Source organism: Phodopus roborovskii, unplaced genomic scaffold, assembly GCF_943737965.1.
Source record: "Phodopus roborovskii unplaced genomic scaffold, PHOROB, whole genome shotgun sequence".
In the NCBI taxonomy this organism is placed as follows: Eukaryota; Metazoa; Chordata; class Mammalia; order Rodentia; family Cricetidae; genus Phodopus; species Phodopus roborovskii.
The window spans coordinates 5,453,422-5,475,980 of NW_026126585.1; the positions used below are offsets into that span (position 1 = coordinate 5,453,422).

Genomic DNA, 22,559 nt, shown 5'->3' on the forward strand with positions numbered 1-22,559 from the left:
GATTACAGGCACGCATCCATACACTTTTCTACGACGAGCATGCACCACTTTAACATCAGAACTTTAGGTACAAAGCATGGGGACTTGTAGAGAACTTTAAACATGAATGTAAAACCCTAACGTAAACGACTCATTCCCTGTCGCGTGCACAGCTTCCTAGGCGATTCATGCAAGAGCCCAATCTCTCCCCACCCTCCCTCTTCAGCTGGAAAGCCACCAACTCACTCAGCCTATACCCAAAGACCTGGAGGCTGTGCACGCACAGGTGGAGCTCCGCTGGGCTGACCTGTGTGACTGGTAAGCCTAGCAGGCTGCATTCCCCACTGGCTCAGGAAGGGGAGCACAGGCCTCAGGTCTCTGCCCACACACCTGCTCCCCCCACCCCTGCTTGCAGACAGGCGAGCGGTGCGATGCCTCCTCCAGGAAAGGGGGTCTGGGGAGCTCACACACGCCTGGAGATGATCTCTCTGTAGCTCCTAACATTTACCTCTGAAGCAAATTCAGAGCAGTGAGATTATTGCTGCTCAGGATTCTAAGTGTGGGTGACATACCACCCCTAAGCTCTCAGCTTCCCTAAGAGCCCTAGTCACTGTGACACCTACCCACACAGCGCTTTCACCTGTTTCCTGAATTCTGACTTCCGGGTAATGCGCAGGGAAATGCCATTCCTTTTTCCCAGCAGGCACTCAGGTCAGGCATGCTTGCCCTGACATTACAGGGAAACGAAAAGGCTCTTGACAGCGAGCCTTATACACAGTTGCAACCACTAGGTGGAGACAAGAGCTTGAAGGAAGCTAGTGAATTTCATTGACTGGGAAACTGGCAATGTAAAGGGTCTTCAGTTACGTAGGGGTAGACTTGCAGTTGGACGGATAATGTAGCTACTTTCTTCATGGAGCTGAGTTCAAATCCAGGTAGAAGTTTTTCCCCAAGTAAAGGACCCAGCTGGATTCAGGGCTGCCGGGATAGTGTGGGGAGCAGAAGCCCTCAGAGCTCAGTAGTCAGCAAACACTTCTGCTTCAAGGCTGGGTCTTCGGGCAGAGGAGCGGAGCTGCATGAAGGCAGAGACTTAAGTCAGTGAGGGACTCTTGGCTCCAGCAGCCCACATGGAAACACAGAGAAGAGAGATGGCAGCCCTAAGCGGTGATGCAGTAGCAAGAAGACACTCGGCAGGATGCTTTCTACATCGTTGATGCTCCTGGTCCCCGGACCACAGTCTAGCACACATCTAACCCTTTCTTCACCAGTCAAGCTCATTATGTAAGAATAGTGCTGTAGGAACACAAAAGCAGCGATTTCTGCTCCCGTCTGAACTTGGCTTTGCTTATCCTCTATGGAACCTTGGGATAGCCCCAAGGACCCATGTTCACACTGTCTAGTAAAAGCTAATGAGGGGTCTCACCCTGGGAATGTCCTACCCTGCTTTGATGAGTGCCACCGTTCATCACTACGAAAGCAGGCCACAATTGTAAGAGTAAAGCAAGAAAGGACAAATAACAACTTGACTTTTAAAACAGAGATCTACAGGCTACTATAATTTTTATCTAGCAAAGACTAAATGAACAGATCCTAATAATTGTGTGGAAAATTATCAACAGCAAGAAAAATACTATGTTAAACAATATTCAAAGAGCTACACACTTTCAATGAAATTCAATTAAGACCTTATAAAATCTAACATTGTTATTGAAGTAGAATCAATGTTTCTTATCATTTTTCTTCTATCAGACAGCCTGAAAGCTGCCGCTGAGAAGTAATTTCCTCACCTGGTCACAGCATCCACCAAGAACGGCGCTGGGGGCGAAATGAGTGAGAATCCATCCTTAGTAGCACAGCCCTGTGTCCCTGCCACAGATGCCCCACATCCTGCGAGTCTGTTGGTGATGGCAGCACTCTGCTGTGGAGAGGCACAGCACGTGTTTACACAGAGGCAGCAGCGCCACCACCGGCAGCCTTACATCAGCGCCACTGACAGGGAGGGAGAAGGGTGGCATGTTCTCAGCAGCTTATTTTTTGTGCACAGTGTTTTGCCTGCATGTATGTCTGTGCACAAACGTGTGGTTGGTACCCAGAGGCATCAGCTCCCCTACAACTGAAGTTACAGACGGTTGTGAGCCACCACGACGGGTGCTGAGAATCAAACCTTGGTCTTCTGGAAGAGCAGTCAGTACTCTTACCTACGGAGCCATCTCTCCAGTGTCCAAGCTGCTTATTGATTTTAACTTTATGTATATGGGTATTTTGCTTACATGTGTGTCTGTCTGTGTACCACATGTGTGCCTGGTGTCTGTGGAGTGCGGAACAGGGAGTCAGAGCCCCTGGAACTGGAGTTACAGATGGTTGTAAGCTGCCATGTGAGTGCTGAGAACCAAACCTAGGCTTTCTGGAACACACACACACACACACACACACACACACACACACACACACACACACACACAATTTTTTTTTTTTTCAAGACAAGCTTCTCTGTGTGGCTTTGGAGCCTGTTCTGGAACTCCCTCTGTAGACCAGGCTGGCCTGGAACCCAGAGATCCACAAGCCTCTGCCTCCCGTGCTGGGGTTAAAGGAGAGTGCTACCACCACTTGGCAAAAGTAAGTGATCTTGCCCACTTAACCATCTCTCCAGCCCCTTTCACCTCAAATTTTTATTCTGTCTGAATCATTCAGCATTTACAGAAATATGAGCCACAACTCTGAAGCCATTAAATGAACAGTTTTGATAATGGCACCAATATTTGTAGGAAAAACAAGAACTTGAGAATCCTTCAAGCTTCTGACTGTAACCAAAAGCATCATAAATAGTATTAACTTACTGGAATAATCCACCGGGGTGTGATTGTGGATGATGAAGACACCTAAAACAAATTTGAGAGCCACTTAGTTTCAGGGAAGACTGAGTGATGATATTTTCTGTTGTGAAATGCACACAGGGAATGCGTTCCCACAGAGCCTCCTGAACCTTCACAGCACACACACTACCCAGGAGACTGTAGGGACTCTGAGGATCTCCGTAACAGGAAGGATTATCACTCAGGGACGCTACTGCTACTGTTAGTCAAAGACAGGGTTTCTTCGTATAGTCCTGGTGAAGGGCCCAGACCCTCACCCACCCCCCTACTTTGGCAGCCATGACAGGATGCAGAAAAGACCCAGCAAGATGTAGGCCTCTGACTCAGCAAAATGTCCTGAGCTTCCTGACCTAGTCACTAGGCAGTCAGATATACTTCAAGTGGCAATGAACCAATCAAAAGTTAGCTGGCAGGCTGTAGACTTGCTTTCCAGGTAACAGTGGCATACAGTGCATAGCAACTGCCCTGGGAGGGCCTATAGGCCATAGCAACCAGTTGGCCAATCAACTCAAGACAGGGTGCCCAAGTCCAGAAGAGAACCAATCCTGAGACTGTTGCAGACCCCAGATACTCGCCTTGCTCTGTCCCAATAAATTCCCTGCTCCTTGGTCCTTCTGGGTCTTTCTGGCCCCACCCGCTGTGTCAGACTGAAGAGGAACTGAGTTAATACAGTTAACTCATTAAATAATAAAGACTCTGCTTTTGCATCAGAATGGGTCTCTAGGTGATTTTTGGGGTTCAGAATTTGGACACAACATTCTGACTGTCCTTGAACTGGCTCTGTAGACCAGACTGGCATTAAACTTAAGAGATCTGCCTGCCTCTGCCTCACAAGTGCTGGGATTAAAGACATACACCACCACTTCCTGACTGATTTATTATTCTTAAAATCTTTCAAATTACATTTGTGTGTGTATGTGTGTGTGTGTGCGCATGCATGCGCATGAATACACACACACATAGCCCTGAGCTGCCAACAGACACTGGGCATTAGAAGGATATATGGTCTCCACTCGAGCTGACTTCTAGGCACTGGAGTTATCACAGAAACATTTGAACGTGGCTCGACTCAAGTGGAGGATTAAGATGTCATTGGATGCACAAGGTCCAGAGATTAGTAGCATCACTACTAAGACCCTAACAGTTCCAACTCAGGCTTACCCAGGTCCAGAGATATAGGTGACAGCTATTCACCAAGGGATGGTGATGTTGGGTGTGGGCTCAATATGAGTTTACAAACTTTGTAAAGCAAAGGAGACATGAGTAGAATAATCAAGAATGTACAAAAGAGCAGTAGGAATTCTGTTGCATCTGGGATGGCTGATTGTTCCACATAGCATGTCAGTCACTCACACAGAGACATGGGCCACTGTTTTGTTTTATATTATCAATTATTTTTGGTCATATTTTCATACTGGATGCTTAAGACTTTTTTTTTTTAAACAAAAAAACCTGCTAAGGCCAGTTGAAGGTCTGATCCTCAGGGGTCACTGGGTTTGGGAGGAGACTCTGGCTTCTTAAGATAAGTCAAGGGCAAACTGGTATCTAAGCTACAGCTCTTGAATTGAGTATGAAAAAGGAGAGGCAACAAAAGCAGGAAAGATTACCAAAATGTTCCTTACACAAGAGGAACCTGGGTTAGTACCCAGATACTGAGGGTCATATCCAATTTAACCCTGTAATTGAATCTCTGAGACAGACTCATTAGACAAGGGTAAACGAGATAGCTCCGGGGATAAAGCACTTTCAGGTAAGCCTAACCACCTGAGGTCCATACCTGGGACACACATGATCTGAGGAAAGAAGGACTCCACATGCTCAGTGGTATGCACACCCACAACACACAAACACACATGATACATAAACGAGTGTCAGGCAATTCAGGTGTGGAGACTCACACACTTGGGAGGTGAAGGCAGGAACCATAAATTACTCCTAGGTCAGGTTAGGCTACAGGGATTGAACCCAGGGCAGATACTACACTGACTACTTCCCCATCCCTAGGAATACCCAAAAGTAGGAGCTGTTATCTAGACAAAACATTAACCTCACTCTCAAGGCAAGCATGCTATTGCTGACCAGTCTCAGCCCTCTATTTTGGTCTAGAAGAGAATGGTAGATCCACTGCCTCTGCCTCCCAAGTGCTGAACTAAATTGTGGGCCACTTTGCCACACTACTGTTTTGGTTTTGTAAAGCTCACCTACCGCTAAGACCAAGCAAACACAGGTGTTCTGAATTATGCTCTTGGGGATTTATGTCTTTCTGGACTTCAGGGTATTTTGGCATTAATTTTAGAGGCTATCTCTTGTCTACTTCAAGATTATTTCAAGTCTGGTTCAAGATCAAATTTGGGATTATTTCTCCTTTGGTAATGTCTTCTTGTTTGGTAGTCTATATCACCTGGGAACATTTTTGTAAATGCAAATTTTGGAAGACTTCCCAAGATAATTTGACACACACTCAAGGTTGTTCATTAATGATTTACACAACCAACCTATACCAGAGAAAGTGCCATCTGCACCCCCTGAATCCTCAGAAAGGCATCTGATTCCCACAGCAGCTCTTGTTCTAGTTAGCAGTCACTGAAGGAGTTCTGTGTCTCTAAGTGGGTTGGAAGTCCAGCTGACGAGACGGACCATGCTGTGCCTGCTTTATGGCAATGGTACTGAGTGCTGCTGGGGGTGAGATTTTTCAATACTACTCATTATGTTCCCACTTTTTTGTAAAACAAACAAACAAACAAACAGACAAACAAACATGTCCTCATGGTTTTAGACAGGCTTTTTTGCTATACGACTAGCTGACCTGGAACTTGCTCTGTGGATCAGACTGGCCTTGGATTTGCAGCAATCTTCCTGAATGCTGGAATTCAGACATAAGCTCCCAAGCCCAGATTATTGTCTTTACTCTTGAAATTTTTAAAAAATTCTTATTTTATGTGTCTCATGTTTTGCCTATATGTATGTAAGGACATCACAAGTGTTCAACAAATGCTGCGACCAGAGAGGGCAAGGGACCCTCTGAGACTCAGTTAACTGGTGTTGTGAGCCACTACATGGGGGCCAGAAACAGAACCTCAGTCCTCTGCAAGAGCAGCAAGAGCTCTTGACCACAGAGCTCCTTGTCTTAACTGTTAATGGTGGTACAGGCCCAGCTTTCCGCTCATGTTATTTAATATGGTGTTGAATTACCAATGGGCTTGCAGTGACATGTGATCCACAGAGTGAAATGCAATTCAAAGCAGCAGAACCGGAGTACAGAAGGGCAATGGTGAAGAAGCAAACACAAGCTCTGTGTGCATGGGTGTGCACACGGCACTGTACACGGGGAGGTCTTAGGTTAGTCTATTTGTTTGAGGCAGGGTTCTTATGCTCTACTGTGTACACCTGATACCAGGTCTGAGAGTTTCTGGAAATTCTGTCTCTTCTTATTGCACTACTGTGTCTGGATTTATCTGAGTTTTGGGAATCCACACTGAGGTTCTCACGATTATGCAGCAAGTGTTTTATCCAGTGAGTTATTTCCCAGTCCCCCAAACTCCTATTAAATGAAAAGTCATACTAATTATTAAATAAGAAAAAAACTGGAACCTAGCAGGAACATTTTCAAAACAAGTCTTTACCTTGCTGTTCTGAGACACATTTACTTGCGGTGTAACTGTGTGGTCCATCAAATTCTCAGTTAGAGAAAGAAGTAAGGCATCCAATTCGTCTGTAGCATCCTGCAGATGACAAGGCACCAAGAAACCATGACTGATTCGGCACTGCCCTGACCTGGGCCTAGCTAGTGTTGACACTTCAAGCAGAAATGGATATCTGGAAATGAGCTATCAATGATTCTATCTACACTATATCAGAACCAGGAAAGATGAGCTCTGAATTTCACGTAGCTGTTCCATTTACATAGAGAGACAAGACCTGGAAGAGTAAGTCAGCGCCGGGTTTGTGGCCAGGCTGGCAGGGTTGGACAGGACAATCATGGTGTCCCAGCTGAATTCTTCTCCTGAGCCAAGAAGGAAAAGAAAACCCATGTGGTGGTGTAAGATGCAGGCTGTTTAATGCAGAAGGGCAGAGAGCTAATGTCCATTCAGCAGCAGAATGTGATCATGTAAGAAAAAAAGTTAAGCGTTCAGATGGCAGGGCTGGTTGACGAGAGAGCGCTCAAGGAAAGCATGTACTTTTGATATGGTTTTGGAAGCTATAGACTAATTGCACCATCTTTGCATAAACAAAACAATTATTTTTCAAGTTGATAGAGAAGTTTAGATATATGTATTTAGTTTTGATTTAATATTTAAAAAAAAAAAATCTTAACAGATATGGCCAAACTGGAGAGGCCGGCTCACTGTGGGTGGTGCTACCCTACCCCCGCTGGTGGTCCTGGGAACTATAAGAAAGTAGGCTGAGCAAGCCATGGGGTATGAGGCAGAGAGCAGCATCTCTCCATGGCCCCTGCATCAGTTCCTGCGCTGACTTTCCTCAGTGATGGGTTGTGATGTGAAAGGGTAAGCTGACCCTTCCCAATTTGCTTTTGGTCATAGTGTTTTATTACAGTAAGGTAAACGCTAACTGAAATACAGTATACACAAATAGCAACTACATACTGTCTTTGCATAGTAAGATTAAGGGTGATTTATGGTTTTCCCTTTTGTGAAGTATCTGGTAAATTTCTACAACTGTGCAACAAAAATGGCAAAATTGCTTGTGTTAAATTAGAAAGCGCCCAGGGTTCTGTGATCTCTGCACTGGTTAGGGTACAGCAAGTGGGCACATACGGGAGGAAAATGGGACGAGCTGGTTAGGCTGTAATACAGTCAGTGAGGGTGCCTGTTGTGGACCACATTTACTCAGTGCCTATTATTGCCATCTACTGTTTGAGACAGTGGGGATACAGCAACGAACAAAACAGATTACCCAGGAATGTTGGTGTACTACTGCAATGCTAGCCTTGGGAAACTGAGACAGAGGATCGAGCATCAAGGCCACCCTGGGCTACATAGCAAGGCTGTGACTCAACAAAACAAAAGAGGAACCAACTCATCCACACAACTTTCTTTTAATTTTTTTCCTCAGGAAAATAAAGACTATACATTTCAGCAAAATCATAGATGTGCTGCACAGACACAGCCTTGACTCTTTCATCTGCTGAGTGCTTCATAAACGTCTGCTTGCATCTAACAGTGTGTCTCAGAGGACGAGTGGAAACACAGCCAAAGCTGGAGCCACCCGGGCAGCAGGACTCTGGGGAGTCTAGCGATTCTTGGGGAGCAAGCAAGAGGCCCAGCTGCTCCTCCCACCTCAGTCCCAGTGCCCCCCGAGAAGTCACCAGATGTCCCTGGTCACATTAGAGGTTAAACTCAATAGTGTCTTTTGAAAAACAGAGAGCCATCTCTTACCTTTAGAACAGATCCACTGTCTGCAGCTGTGGCATGCTCCAGAGTGAGGGAGTCTTTGCCGACGGGCACACTGTTTTCATTTACTACAGTACTGGAAGGAAAAAACAGCAAGAGGTCATGGAGGACTTGTACAGAGGTGACCCCGCTGCAGAGCCCTTCAGGAAGAGTATGGAAGCCACGGAGAGGAAGGAGACAGGGCAGTGCAAGAAGAGCATTCAGCTTTGATATCCAAGTCAGAGTCCTTTACTACAGATCCAAACAGCACACTAGCATGCTTCCTTCCCAATTCACACTAAAATGTCTTTAGGGAAACAACAACAACAACAACAACAACAAAGCAATTCATAGTACCTCAAACCACTAAGGGTTACCATTCAAATTCAGAATGATACACTTTAGAAAAGAATAGTTATAGCTTAAAATCCAGAGAAATTATGTAAAAAATAGGAAATGAGGAAGATCTACAGACTGACTGTTTTCTTTGTTATCTTTTTTTGAGAGTGTCTCTCTATTTGCTCTGGCTGTCCAGAACCCACTCTGTAGACCCCAGCTGGCCGTGAACTAACACATCTACCAGTTTTTGCCTCCCAAGTGCTGGGACTACAGACGTGGGGCCACCGTGCCTGGCCCTACTGCCCCCCAATCTATGACACACTATATGAACGAGAAGCTCAGCGGGCCACAAATGTGATGCACAGCCAAGACAGAAGAGAAGAGTGAGGGTCCCGGAGAAGCCATGGTGAGGGCACAGGCTGGAGGGCTGCTGCAGAAGGCAGAAGCAACATCCACAATGCTCCAGACGCTACAACAGATAAGACGATGCTGGACCTCTGACCTGCAGGCCTGGCATACGACGGGTCCTTATCTCCTGATGACAGTAATAGCAATGTTCTACACATGGCTTTGGTGCCAGGAAGAGAAGGGAAGTCCACAGCTGACTATCAAGTCATTACCACCGGCTGGAAATCTGATCCTCACTACCACTGGCAAGTGTGGTAACATCTGCATCTGCCCCCATGTAGCCCACAAGATGGAAAAAAAAAAAAAAAAAAAAAAAAAAAAAAAGCCTAGACTGAAACACTCTAGACATGACAATGAATGGAAGTGACCCCTGTTATAGTAACAGGGCCGAGGTAAAAACAAAGAAATGCAAGAAAGAAAAGTTGAGAGACATAAAAGCAATTAAAATGCCCCAACTAACGAACAAATGCAAAATATTCAAAATCAAAAGCCTTATGACTTTCTAGAACCCACCCTGAATATTTTACAATAAAAGTCAGCCTATACAAAACCTAGGAATAATGCAAATGCAGAAAGCCAACAGCAAAGAGTAAAACCTAAGAGTTCCAAGACAGAATCAGTTCGGGCTTCTGAACAAGGAAATGACTCAGAAAAGGAACCAACCAAGCACTGACTTTTGAGTATGGAACTCTCCAGGGGAGCAGACTCCTGTGGAGCTGCTGGGCTGTCCCCAAGGGAAGCGGGGGAAAGGCCCAGCTGCCAGCACATGTGTCAAGCCAGCGTCCCACCTAAGGACTCCTTACCCACTACAGCGTGGGGAGACTACTGCCAAGTAAGAATGAACAACCCCGGCACACCTATGGAATGGCTGGTAAAATAAGGGAAGTTTTCCAAGTTCAGAGAGAGAAAAACACAAAACTGAATGACACACATATTTTATCTCACTGATACAAAGTTTAAAAACGACGCAAACCAATAAACGGTTGGTAAAAATGTATGTACATGATAAAGGTACTAAAAATATTCATAACAAGAAAAAAGGACTGGGAAAATGGCTCAGTGGTTAAGAGTGCTTATTAAACACACACAAAGGCCTGAGTTCAAATCCTCAGAACCCATGTAACAATGTTACATGGTGTGGCCATGAAACCCCAACACTGTAGGTGGCAGAGACAGGAGGGTCACTTGGGCACTGTGACAGACCCTGCCTCAAGGGGAGCAGAGAGTGACAGCACAGGGCCCTGGAAGCTTCCCTTGGACCCTGCACCACAGCTTATTGCAGGCTGGGATTACAGGCTTGTGATTGTTTTCTTTTAATCTGCCTATGAATTTCCTAAAAAATGATGCGAGAAACACGTGCACTTTGTCTAACTCAGAACTCATAGAACACTGGGATGAACCTACAAAGATGTTCCTAGGAAATACTGTAATCCACCTGCTGTTCAGGGCAAATCAACAACAACAACAACAACAAAACACACCAGAGAACAAAAGCCAACCAACCAACCAACCACAAGAAACCAACACAGTGAGAATGCAAGTGCTGAGAGACAAAGTCACAGAGCAAGACACTCGGAAGGAGGGACAACCTTAGAGAGCCCACATAAAACGGGCGGGTTTAGAAAATGATGCATGTGCTGGTGGCGCACACCTTTAGTCCCAGCACTCGGGAGGCAGAGGCACATGGATCTCAGAGAGTTCGAGGCTAGCCTGGTCTACAAAGTGAGTTCCAGAACAGCCAGGGCTACACAGAGAAACCCTGTCTTGCAGAAGCTAAAGAAAAGGAAACAAAGAAAATGAAGCACGTGCCAAGGGTAGGACTCTGGGTCTCCTCCTGTGCTTGTAAGGTAGCACACCACCACTACACTGCAGCCCTGACACTCTCCTAAGTGCAGCAAACCATCTGAACACATAGCTAGCTATACAGATGTTTTGAGAGCATTTTTCTTTATTAAAAAGCTTTATTAATATTAGTTTAAATTTTTTTTAAAAGTGTGCGTCTGTGGAGACAATATTGTGCCAAGGCTCAGGTGCATGTGTGGAGGCTGGAGGGCACTCTGTGGGAGTCTGTTCTCTCAGCTTTCCACCCAGGTCCAGATTAAATTCAGGTTGTCATGCTTGGCCACAAGTGAATCTACACACTGAGTCCCTAGAGATTTATTTAGTTTTATTTTATGTGTATTAGTATTCTACCTGCATATATGTACAAACATCACATATGTGCATGATGCCCACACAAGCCAGAAGAGGGTGTTGGGTCTCTTTAAAGTATAGTTATGCTGGGCAATAGTGACACATGCCTTTAATACCAGCACTTAGGAGGCAAAGGCAGGCGGATCTCTGAGTTCAAGGCTAGCCTGGTCTACAGAGTTAGTTCCAGGACAACCAGTGATACACAGAGAAACCCTATCTTCAAAACAAAACAACAACCAGAGAGAGAGAGAGGGAGAGGAGAGAGAGAGAGAGAGAGAGAGAGAGAGAGAGAGAGAGAAGAGGAAGTGGCCACAGCTATAAATGGTTATGAGCTGCTTCGTGGGTGCTGGGTATGAACCTAGGTCCTCTGAAAAGTACAGAATGCTCTCAACGGATGAGCCAGCTCTCCAGCCCCATTTCCCTCTACTTTTTCCATTTTCTTTTTCTCTTGCGTCTTGGCTCTAGTCATAGGACATCTCTGTCAAATCACTAGCTGAGTTGTAAACGGGCAGCAGGCATCAGAGGCTGCAGTTCACCAAGACGTCCCCAATGCTACTTTTCACGGTCACAGCTATTATACAACCACACAGCAAGCACAGCCAAGAAAGACTAAGGGAGCCTTTCCTTAGTGCTGTGAGAATTACATCATCAGGATCAAATGCCCACTTTTCAAATTCACCATGGCAGAGTGTGGCTCATTCACAAGGAAGACTGCAGCAGAAGCTTCCCCGAGAAAGCACAGACGGCCGCACTTAATGGGCAAAGGGCTCAACTGGGCCAAGCCCACCCTGAAAGCAAGAACTGCAGTAGATCAGGACAATGTGACAACAGGCGTAGAAGGGACCAAATGGGAGATTTAGAGCAGGAAATCAGGACTTTGTAATTAAAAAGACGGCATCCTCAACAAATGGTGCTGACCAAACTTGAGGGCTGCATGTAAAAGAATACAATTAGATTCATATTTATCACCCTGCACAAAATCCAACTCCAAATGGACCAAGACCTCAACAAAAGACATCCAGAGTCTGATAGATGATAACTCATTGGCGTAGAAAAAGATTTTCTGAATGAGATACCACTATCCCAGGCCCTAAGACCAACAATTAATAAACGTGACCTCATGGAACTGAAAAGCTTCTATATGGCAAAAGAGACACCATCATTTGGACAAAGTGGCACGCTACAGAATGGGAAAAGATTTTTTTTACTATTAACCCTCTAATAGGGTTAATATCTAAAATACATATAAAACTAAAATAAAATAAAATAAAAAACCCCAAAACCAAAAAACTGGACATCAAGAAAACAAATGACTCAATTAAAAAATAAGGTTCAGAACTAAGTAGAGGCCTCTCAAAAGATGAAACATAAATGGCTGAGAAACAGTTAATGGAATGTTCAACATCCTTAGTTAACAGGAAATGCAAATCAAAACTGCTATGAGATTTCATTTGCACCGGTCAGAATGATGATGAGGACGTGGAGAAAGGGAGCACTTATCCATGACTGGTGGGAGTACAAACTCATACTGACACCATGGGAGTCAGGGTGGTGGCTCCCCAGGAAGCTGGGAGTCAATCTTCCTCAATATCCAGCTATGCCACTCTTGGTTATATGCCCAAAGGACTCTAATCTATTACAGAGACACCTGCTCAACTTTCTTCATTGCTGCTCTATTAAAAATAGCCAGAAATTGTAAATAGTTTACAAGTCTATCAAGTGATGAACAGCCAAGGAAAAGTGGCATATTTACACAATGGATTATCATTTACCTGTTAAAAATGAAATCATGAATTTCACAGGTAAATGGATGCAGTTAGGAAAAATATCCTGAGTGAGGTAATACAGTTTGTTTTATGTATGGATGCTGCTGCTTTTAAAAAATGATTTATTTTAATTTTATATGCATAGGTGTTTTGCTTGCCGTGTAGCTGTGCAAGAGAATTGTAGAGAGTTGTGAGCTGCCTTGTGGGTGCTGACATCTGAAACCAGTCTTCTGGAAGAACAGTCAGTGCTCTTAACCACTGAGCCATCTCTTCAGTCCCATGGGTATTGGGTTTTATGCATTAGGTATATGTGATATGATCTAGTAAAGGACTAGAAGGCAGGGGAGGAAAGAATCTCCCAGGGAAAGGTAGACAGAATACATTGTTATGAAGACATGGGGGGCAGCCTTGGTGTGTGGGGTATCAAGTGGGGAGAAGGATGGAAAAGAGAGATGAGGGAAGGGATATGGGGAAGGACAACTAATACTGAGGGCCATTTGAAAACCTACTGTGTAGAACCTTCCTAAAATACATACATACATGACAGAAATGGAGTCAACAAAGAAGGGGTGGGCAATGCCCTACCTAGACATCTTCGCCAAGTGAAACCTCCACTGGCAGGAGCTTGTTACATCTAGCTGAGTCATTAGCCAAAGGGGCACTAAGGAAACCCCAAACATCTCAGGCCAGGGTCACTGGTTGGCCTTCACAACTGAGGGTAAGGCCTTATTGCTGAGGTCAACACTGGCATAATCTCATCAAACACGGAGAAGTCAAGCTGGTACATAATTAGAGGCTTTACTGGTACCAGCTAGTGCTCATGACACTGGAAGTACTCTGCATACTACCAGAGCAGAAAGGTAAATCCAGATCAGCCTCAAACTCTCTTCCTACAAGACATGCTGGTGCAATAGTAGCCCAGATGTGGGAATAACCAACTACTCTGACAAGATTGAAGGCCCACCAGGAACTTGAGAAGGCCCTGAACTAGAAACTGATAAAGAAAACAGAGACAGCAGACAAAGGACCAACTTGTCAGATGCTTTGATGAACAAAAACACAAAGAACAAGGGATAAATGCCCAACACCACAACAAATGGCGGCACACTCATCGAAGAGAAAGCAGCCCAAGATAAGGAGGACAGGCAAGATGTTTGCTCAGCTCATGTGCGCATCTTGGCGCTCGGCTTACTGTGAGAAGATACTCAAGAGTCACAGCACACACCAATTAAAAAGGTTTTTTTCCCCCCTTCTTCTTCTCTATAGTTTGAATCAGTTAAAGAGAAATAATGTAGAGTGACTAAAAATATCTTCATACAACCTAAAACTAGACACTCGCTGGCTCTCTGATGGATAGCAAAGGATGAATCCAAGCTGTCTTTCAGATAGATATAATGAAACAACTGATGTACAAAGAACAGATAGAAAAAATAATAAGTCACTTTACCCAGGATTGTACCTGTTTGTGGCAGCTTCCTGAACACTGGAATTTTTATGAGTTAAACTATCTTCTCTTGCAGCCTAGGAAAATAAAATAAAAAAACAAAAACAAATCTTTGAAAGGATACTCAATAAGAAATGTTATCTTTCTTTCTGGTAAAAACAGTTCAATTATATCTCCCTGGCCCCTAAAGATTTATTTAGTTTTATTTTATGTGTATTAGTATTCTGCCTGCACATATGTACAAACATCATGTATGTGCCTGATGCTCACACAGGCCAAAAGAGGGTGTTGGGTCTCTTTAAAATATAGTTATGCTGGGCAATAGTGGCACACGCCTTTAATCCCAGCACTTAGGAGGCAAAAGCTCCACCATCACCAGGCTGAGTGATTGCCCTTTCAAGAATTTCCTATCCCATTTGAGAGGTGTACTGGTCTGGAATCCTTTTCTTATAATACATTTCCCTAGTTTTGGTAGAGGGACAACACTAGTAGTATAAATTAGGAAATGCTCCTTCCTGTCTTATTTTCTGAAAGAGTTTGTATAGAATTGTTATCGCTTCTTTTTAAAATATTGTGTAGAGCCAGGCATGGCAGTGCACACTTTTAATCATAGCATTTGGGAGGCAGGCAGAACTCTGTGAGTTCAAGGCTAGCCTGGTCTACATAATGAGTTCCAAGACATCCAGAGCTGCAACAATACAGATCTAGATAGATAGATAGAAAGATAGAAAGAAAGAAAGAAAGAAAGAAAGAAAGAAAGAAAGAAAGAAAACTGGGTAGATTCTTTTACCACGGAGTCATCTGCTGCTAGAATTTTCTTTACAAGGAGGCCTGTCATTATAAAACAACCCTAACCCTTGCAATTTAGAGGCATTAAAATTCTTTATCATTTTATTCAATCAAAAAATGAACTGAAATGTGAGGTTATGTTGTCTTGGTCCATTGAGACTGCTGTAAGATGCCATGAGCCAGAGAGCATGCAAATAACAACCATTCATGATGCACAGGTAGAAGCTGGAAAGACCCAGGTAAGACACCAGCCTCACAGGGGAGAAGCCAGATCCTTGGCCCTTTTCTAAATTAAATTAAATTCTAAATTTAAAAATATCAGATTACATATTAATCACATCAGCTGTTACAGTGACTATAACTATCAGGACCAAAATTTTTTTTTGTTTGTTTGTTTTTGAGACATGGCATCACTATGTAACTTTGCTTGGCCTGGGACTCAATAGACCCACCTGCCTCTGTTTCCTGAGTACTGGATTAAAGGCGTGTGCTACCATGCCCAACTGGGCTGTACTTTTTAATGTTTATTATGTTCCAAGCAATATTCTTTGTCCTTTGCATTTACTACTTTACTTCATTCTTTCAACGCATTTTAAAGAAGGTATTACCATTATCTTATCTAAAACAGAAGACAAATCTTGATAAACTAATTTGCCCCAAAACACAGAATTTGAAAGGGATAGAATAAAATTGAGATTTAGTCTAAAGCCTATATTTTCATATCTTATATTTATTATCTATGATAATAGTATGCTTTGTGTTATATCCTAGTTAGGGTTACTATTGTCATGATGAAATACCATGACCAAAGCAACTTGGGAAGGAAAGGGTTTATTCATCACTGGAGGAAGTCAGGACGGGAACTCAAGCAGGGCAGGGAACTGGAGGCAGGAGCTGCTGCAGAGACCACTGACCAGCAGCTGCTTACTGGCTTGCTCTCCATGGCTTGCTCAGCCTGCTTTTTATAGGACTCAGGACCACCAGCCCAGGGGTGGCACCACCCACAATGGGCTGAACCCTCTGTCTGATCACTAATTAAGAAAACGCCCCCAACAGGCTTGCCTACACCCAATCTTGTAGAGGCATTTTCTCAATTTCTCCCTTCTGATTACTATAGCTTGTGTCAGCTCAGCATAGCCAGCACACATCAGGGCCATGTTTATTAAAGGGAGCTTACCTTATGCACTGCTTCTACTTGAGCCTTCAGAATGTTGCTCTTGAAGTCAGGAGGAACCTTTACTGCATTCAATCCTGGGCTCTCAATGGCATTATTAAGACATTTCTCAGTCAACTTTATCACTTCTTCCTGAATGTTAAAAAATATAGCCACTCTTGATAGGCCATAGTTATATGGAAATAAGAATGTTGAAAGTTCATATTCAGACCCTTAGTTCAGCTATCTGCTGTGCAAGACACTCACTCATGTAGCCATCTACTGCAGAATGAAAGGGATTGGCTCCTGGAGGGTCTGATCTGAAATCCACCTGGGATACATGCAAGCAAGTGTCACATATCCTTTATCAATGTTTTAATTCAATCATTTCAGTAACTCGGCTGCTTAAAGACAAGAATTAGGTCCTGAGAAGTGTAAAGGTCCTGATCATGAGCCTCCATGGTCGATGGATGAGCTGCCAGTGTTCTTAACCACTGACTCTCTCTCTAGCCCCTTAGTGAGTCTTTAAAAAACCACCATGAGCTGGGCAGTCCCAGCACTTAAGGAGGCAGAGGCAGGCAGATCTCTGAGTGTGAGGACAGACAGGTCTGCATAATGGGTTACATGACAGCCAGAGCTATACAGAGAAATCCTATCTCAAAAACAAACAACAAAAACATCAACAAATATCCATCATGAGAGATCTTAAATTTTATTTATTTTTAAAACAGTGTTTTACTAGGTAACTCTGGCTGGCCTGAAACTCACCATGCAGAACAGGCTGGCCTTAAATTCTCTGAGATATGCCTGCTTCTGACCTTAACTTTATTTTTTTTTTCTGAATTTTTTTTTCTCTGTGTGTGTTTTGCCGGCATGTATGTGTGTCTAGTGCCTGCAAGTTCAGGAGAGGATGTCTGAAACTGGAGTCAGAGATGATTGCTAGCTGCCACATGGGTGCATGGAATCAAACCCGGGTCCTTTGCAAGAGCAACAAATGCTCTTAACCACTGAGCTCCTTCTTCAGCCCTCTACAGCCCCATTAAAATTCTTAATGTTAACTACCTATCAACACATTTCACCTTTTAAGATGGGAACACAGGTCTATTGGAGCTCAGCAGACAGACTTCCCACCAAAATTGAGACACAGTACTGCCGTGCTGGTTGGCTTTCTGCCAGAGAAGAGGAGATCTCAACTGACAAAATGCTCCCACTAGATTGACCTATTGGCAACCTGTGGGGGGGTTGATTAATGATGTGGTAGAGGCCAGCCCTGTGGGTGGGGCTGCCCTGGGTAGATGGTCACCGGTTGCAGAAGAAAGTACACCAAGCAAGCCCTGGAGAGTAAGCCAGTAAGCAGCAGCAGCCCTCTCAAGCTTTTGCTTTACTTCCTGCCTTGAGTTCCTGCTCTCACTTCCTTTCATGAAGCTGTAAGAGGAAATAAGTCCATCCCTCTCCAAGCTGCTTTTGGTCATAGCCTTTATCACAGTAATCGAAAGCAAATTAAGACAAGCGTCTTGGAAAGTAAGTCTTTCCGGGAACTATGTTATATAACTAGACACAGAAGAGATCCGAATACCTGACTGTTGACATTAATGTCAACAACGGGAGGTCGAGGAGATGGCAAGATGTTCTGCTCCATTTCCAGCTGCTTGAGCTTCTCCGTATCATCTTTTAATGCTAGAAAAAACAGAACAGCAAAACTTCTCATTAGTCTGCCTGGCTCTGAGGGTATACACTGAAGTTCTGGTTTTCCTCCCTTAAAAGTGGAATAAACTGGATGGTGGTGGTGCATACCTTTAATCCTAGCACTTGAGAGGCAGAGGCAGGTGAATCTCTGAGTTCAAGGCCAGCCTAGGCTACAGTGTTATTTCCAGGACAACCAGGGCTACACGGAGAAACCCGGTCTTGAAAAAAAAAAAAAAAAACATTAGAGGCAGAGGGAGGTGTTATGAAGTCACATCCTTTGAGTCAAAGGGATCTTCTAAAAATGTCAGTCAATAAACCCAGTGGCTTCTGTGTCTGGGTGTGCATTAGAACCATATCTAGGGCCTTCAAGAAATTCTGAATTCCCAGACTTGTTCTAATCTTTTAAAAACCTTTGGTTCTGGTGTGTGTAGGTCAGAGGACAACTCTGAGAGGTTGCTTGCATCGTTCGAATTCTTTCTTGCCACCATGGGTTCTGCAGATGGAATTCAGGCCGCTAGGCTTACTTAGCGAGCAAGCACTTTTACCCACTGGACCATCTCACTGATCACGAATAATTTTACCATACTTGTAGAACAGTGGTTCTCAACCTCCCTAATGCTGCTGGCCAACCTTTAATACGATTTCTCATGTTGTGAACCCCTTCAACCATAAAATTATTTCTTAACTGTAATTTCGCTGTTATGAATTATAATAAAAATACCTGGTATGTAGGGTGTCTGATCCCTGTGAAAGGGTCATTTGATCCCCAAAGGGGTGGGTCATGGCCCACAGGTTGAGAATCACTGCTCTAGCAGACAGACTTTGATAATGGACATTTCTTAAACTCTCCATTGATCTTAATGCACAGAGCTAAAAGTCACTAACTCAATACTTTACCAAATCCTCCTTATCCATTTACTTAGTTCCTAAATCTGGCTTTGTTATGGTCTAAATTATTGACCGAACTTAGCATGGTACTGACACCACACATGTTTTGGCTTGCACAGATAAACTAGTATTTTCTTGTTTTTCAACTAAAGCTGCTTCGCTGACAAACACCCTGAGATACAGTACGGACAAGCAAAACATCCAAACAAATATCTAGCTACTATTTGAACCTACTCTCCCCATGAGAAAACCTTTTTCCCTTCCTTTTGTTTCCCCCTGAGATGGGTAGCCCACCAAGAGCCAGCATTCCATCTTGTGAAACTCTGGATCCATTCCTGTTCATATAATCCTAGAGGCCGAGGCTCTATCACAACCCTTCCCTTTGCAGTGATTAGGAATTAGCCCATCGTGTCAGCCGGTAGGGTGGAGATTCCACCATAGGACGACACTGCAGTGAACTCCCCAACCTGGTATGTTTGGTTTGGGGGCTAAGCAACTGCCCTCTGAGTTATTTTTACTTTGTGTTTCTCTTTGTGTGACCGCAGGAATAGTCTTTTACAATGTGGAGGCTCCCCCTGGATTTCAAATTGATCTGTGAATATTTAGATAGCCTCCCTTAGGGAGATCATGTTCTCTAGCTCTGTTGTGGTGGTCCCTGGGTTCCCAGTGAAGAAGTTTCTCAGAGCAGTAATCATTCCAGTATGTAAGATTTCTCAGCAATGTGGGGAAGGGCCTAGGAGAACTCTGCAGTGGCCAGACAATTCCATGCACCAAACAAGGAAGAAAAATATATTTGCTTGGCATTAGGGCCCCCTGGATATACTGTGCTTGAGCGAGTGAGAAGTGCTCTGCGCATGAGGTGAACTGGAGCCTCAGTTCCACAGGTGCTTAGGTGACCTGACCCCATCTAGCTCATCAGACTGGGATGTAGAACTTTCAGTACCTCCAGCTACGTCTGCCTTTGAGCTGCCCTGCTCCCCACCATGATGATAGTGGACTATACTTCTAAAACTCTAAGCCAGCCCCAATCAAACGCTTTCCTGTATAAGAGCTGCCGTGGTCAGTGTCCACAGAAATACAATAACTAAGACAATTGATACATTCTCTGTTGGAGAAAGGGACTCAGTCCTTTATCTGATGAAAATGGAGATTAAGAGAAGTCCAATAACATGAAAGGAAATCTCCAAATCCTCCCTTCCCCCTTCCCCTTTACCCTAAGAGAAAATTTCAGATCTTATCCCCTCAGGCTTTTGTGGCTGACTGATGCTCACACGACAGAAACTAAATGTTAAGTTTAGCTCCTTAACTTCTCTCTCTGGATATAGGATTTTCTCTCCACCATGGTTCCCTCAGAGAACCTGGGAAACTTTGGAGCAGGCTAGGGGAAAGGGAGAGCAGACAACCACTGGAGTGGCAGGTCTGTCACTGCCTTAGACCATGTGGTCCCAATGCAGCTGCTTTATTAACTAATTAAAAGCGCCACACAGGCTGCTAAGCTTTTCAATCAGGATGAACTATTTTTCACAAGTTGTTTCTGAGGGTCTTAAATTATGTCAACATGGATCAGAATCACGGATGTCTGACTCCAGCCGTCACTATGCTCAGGTGGGACAAAATGTTGCCAAGGTAATTTTCTCCCTCCCAGCGTCTCCAGGTGTCCCAGAGCACACCTTCCCATTCCCTCTGCTTCCTTAGCAGGCTCCTTTGCCAGCAACAGCGTGCACCTTGGAGCTATGCAAAGGTCAAATGAGATCCAGACGACACTGTTGGTGTTCACAATGGCAACTGTGATGAGACACAAGGGACCCCTTCCTCAGGGTAAGAACATGCCTTCCCTGTGTCTTCGCTTTTCTGGGCCTACACACCTGGGCCACATGGAGTGTCTCCTGCTCTGTCCATGTTAAGGAACAAAGATGGGTTTTTGGTTTTCAAGAAACGGAGGTGGGCCTCCATTTAGTTTGTGGAATGTGTGGGTCCAATACAGACTTAAGCCCTAATGGGAGATGGACTCATTTTATCACAGATGGAACTCACCACAGGAGAAAGTAGCCACATGGCTGTCACCATCAAGACGGAGGGAATGTTACCATCTTGGCCAGTGACATCCTCAAGATTGTGAAGGCCATGTGACTTCACCACCATCTTGGTTGATGCAACCATATAGAATAGATCAAATTGTTAGTACCTATAAATCTCCCTAGTGCCCTGATTCTATAATGGCAGTTAGGGTGATCCCTTCAGGGTATGAATGAGAGAATGATGAGAACAGGAAGTACAAACTGGCTAGACAGTTTAGGGTAGAACGTGCCCTTCTCCTTCGAGGTAATTAGTTTCTTGGCTGAAAGCCAGAATGTTCTTGGGCCTCATGGTGGCTTCATCCTTGCCAGAGACTAGAGATGCCAAACGTGTCTGGTTTCTAAATAATGCAGAGTAAGGGCTCATTAAAAGGAAACTTCTAGTTAAAAGAATATAATGTTTGACCTAACATTCAATCATGACCAAGGACCATTCCTAGAAAGGGGGCTCACCTAAGTCATGCTAACAAATCCCTTGTATGTTAGGGACCTTGTCCAGAGGTTCATCAGCTGATTCTCACATTTCCCAGTCACTTTTAACAATAACTTGTTACTAGAGACTTCAGAAGGGCTGTGTATGCTAGCTGAGTTTGAAAAATAAAATAAAATAAATGTATGATGAGGGCGTGTGTGTGTGTGTGTGTGTGTGTGTGTGTGAGAGAGAGAGAGAGAGAGAGAGAGAGAGAGAGAGAGAGAGAGTCTTTTCTTTCAAAGACGGGTAACCACCCAGTGTTTCACAAACTCTCTCCAGCTTTTGAAACTCTTGCACACATGTCTGTTTACCCGACCCCTGGATGCCAAACATTCCTGAGACTTGACTCCATCACACACCTTCCTTTAGTGGCATTTAGGAATTAGCTGTCAGTCTGGAAGGGCGAGCTACTAAGTGCCCTTCCCGCCCTGGTGTGCTTTCCTGCTTGGTCCTGGTTGAGCACTCTTGCAAAAGCCATGCTGGTTAGCTACTTTTGCTTGTTCATGTGCCTCTCTGATGCCAGGAGTATTCTTTTCCAAATTACTTAACACGGTTCTTCATTTTTATACTGTAACCATATAAAATGCAGAGTACATTGGACAGGAAGACAGAGTGTAGGGCCCTGCATGGACTCCCGAGGCACCTTGAGCCAGTCTGAAGCTGTTGGCTGGAACATCTTGCCATCAGTGTAGTTCTTGGTACTCTTCCTGATTTGCTAACACTCATCTGCTGGGGAGGAACTAAGCCCGAGAATTCGCACGATTGACCCTTGATTGTTTTCCACTGGGCTGTGAGTCAGTACATAAGCTTGCTCCTTCCCCTCAATAAATGGCATTCAGCATTCAGTGTCCCAGCTGTAAGAATGACCTGCTGTCTTGTCTTTTATTTCAATCTTTAGGCCTTTGCCTGATTAGTGGAACAGATTGTAGTGAGGGTGTTACAACAGAGAATATTAAGTTGGGCATAGGAACATATGTTTGCATTTCCAAGACCTTGGAGGCTGGGGCAAGTGATCACTCCAAGTAATTCCAAGGCTCCAAGTCTAGCCTAAACTACATAGCATGCTCTGGGTGAGCCTAGGCTATACACTAAGATCTTGTGTCA

General features: G+C 44.3%; 1 protein-coding gene across 1 annotated transcript in view; it reads right to left on the bottom strand.

The window, feature by feature from the left end:
• Positions 1-825: 825 nt before the first annotated feature.
• Positions 826-22,559, bottom strand: part of Epb41l5 (erythrocyte membrane protein band 4.1 like 5) — a 92,507-nt gene continuing 70,773 nt past the window's right edge. The window contains exons 18-25 of the mRNA XM_051203957.1: positions 17,911-18,011; positions 16,359-16,487; positions 14,408-14,469; positions 8,249-8,339; positions 6,476-6,574; positions 2,817-2,858; positions 1,767-1,897; positions 826-1,051 (exon numbers count right to left, since the gene is read on the bottom strand). Coding sequence (XP_051059914.1) covers positions 988-1,051; positions 1,767-1,897; positions 2,817-2,858; positions 6,476-6,574; positions 8,249-8,339; positions 14,408-14,469; positions 16,359-16,487; positions 17,911-18,011 — 719 coding nt within the window. The 3' untranslated portion in view covers positions 826-987. The remainder of the gene's footprint in view (positions 1,052-1,766; positions 1,898-2,816; positions 2,859-6,475; positions 6,575-8,248; positions 8,340-14,407; positions 14,470-16,358; positions 16,488-17,910; positions 18,012-22,559) is intronic.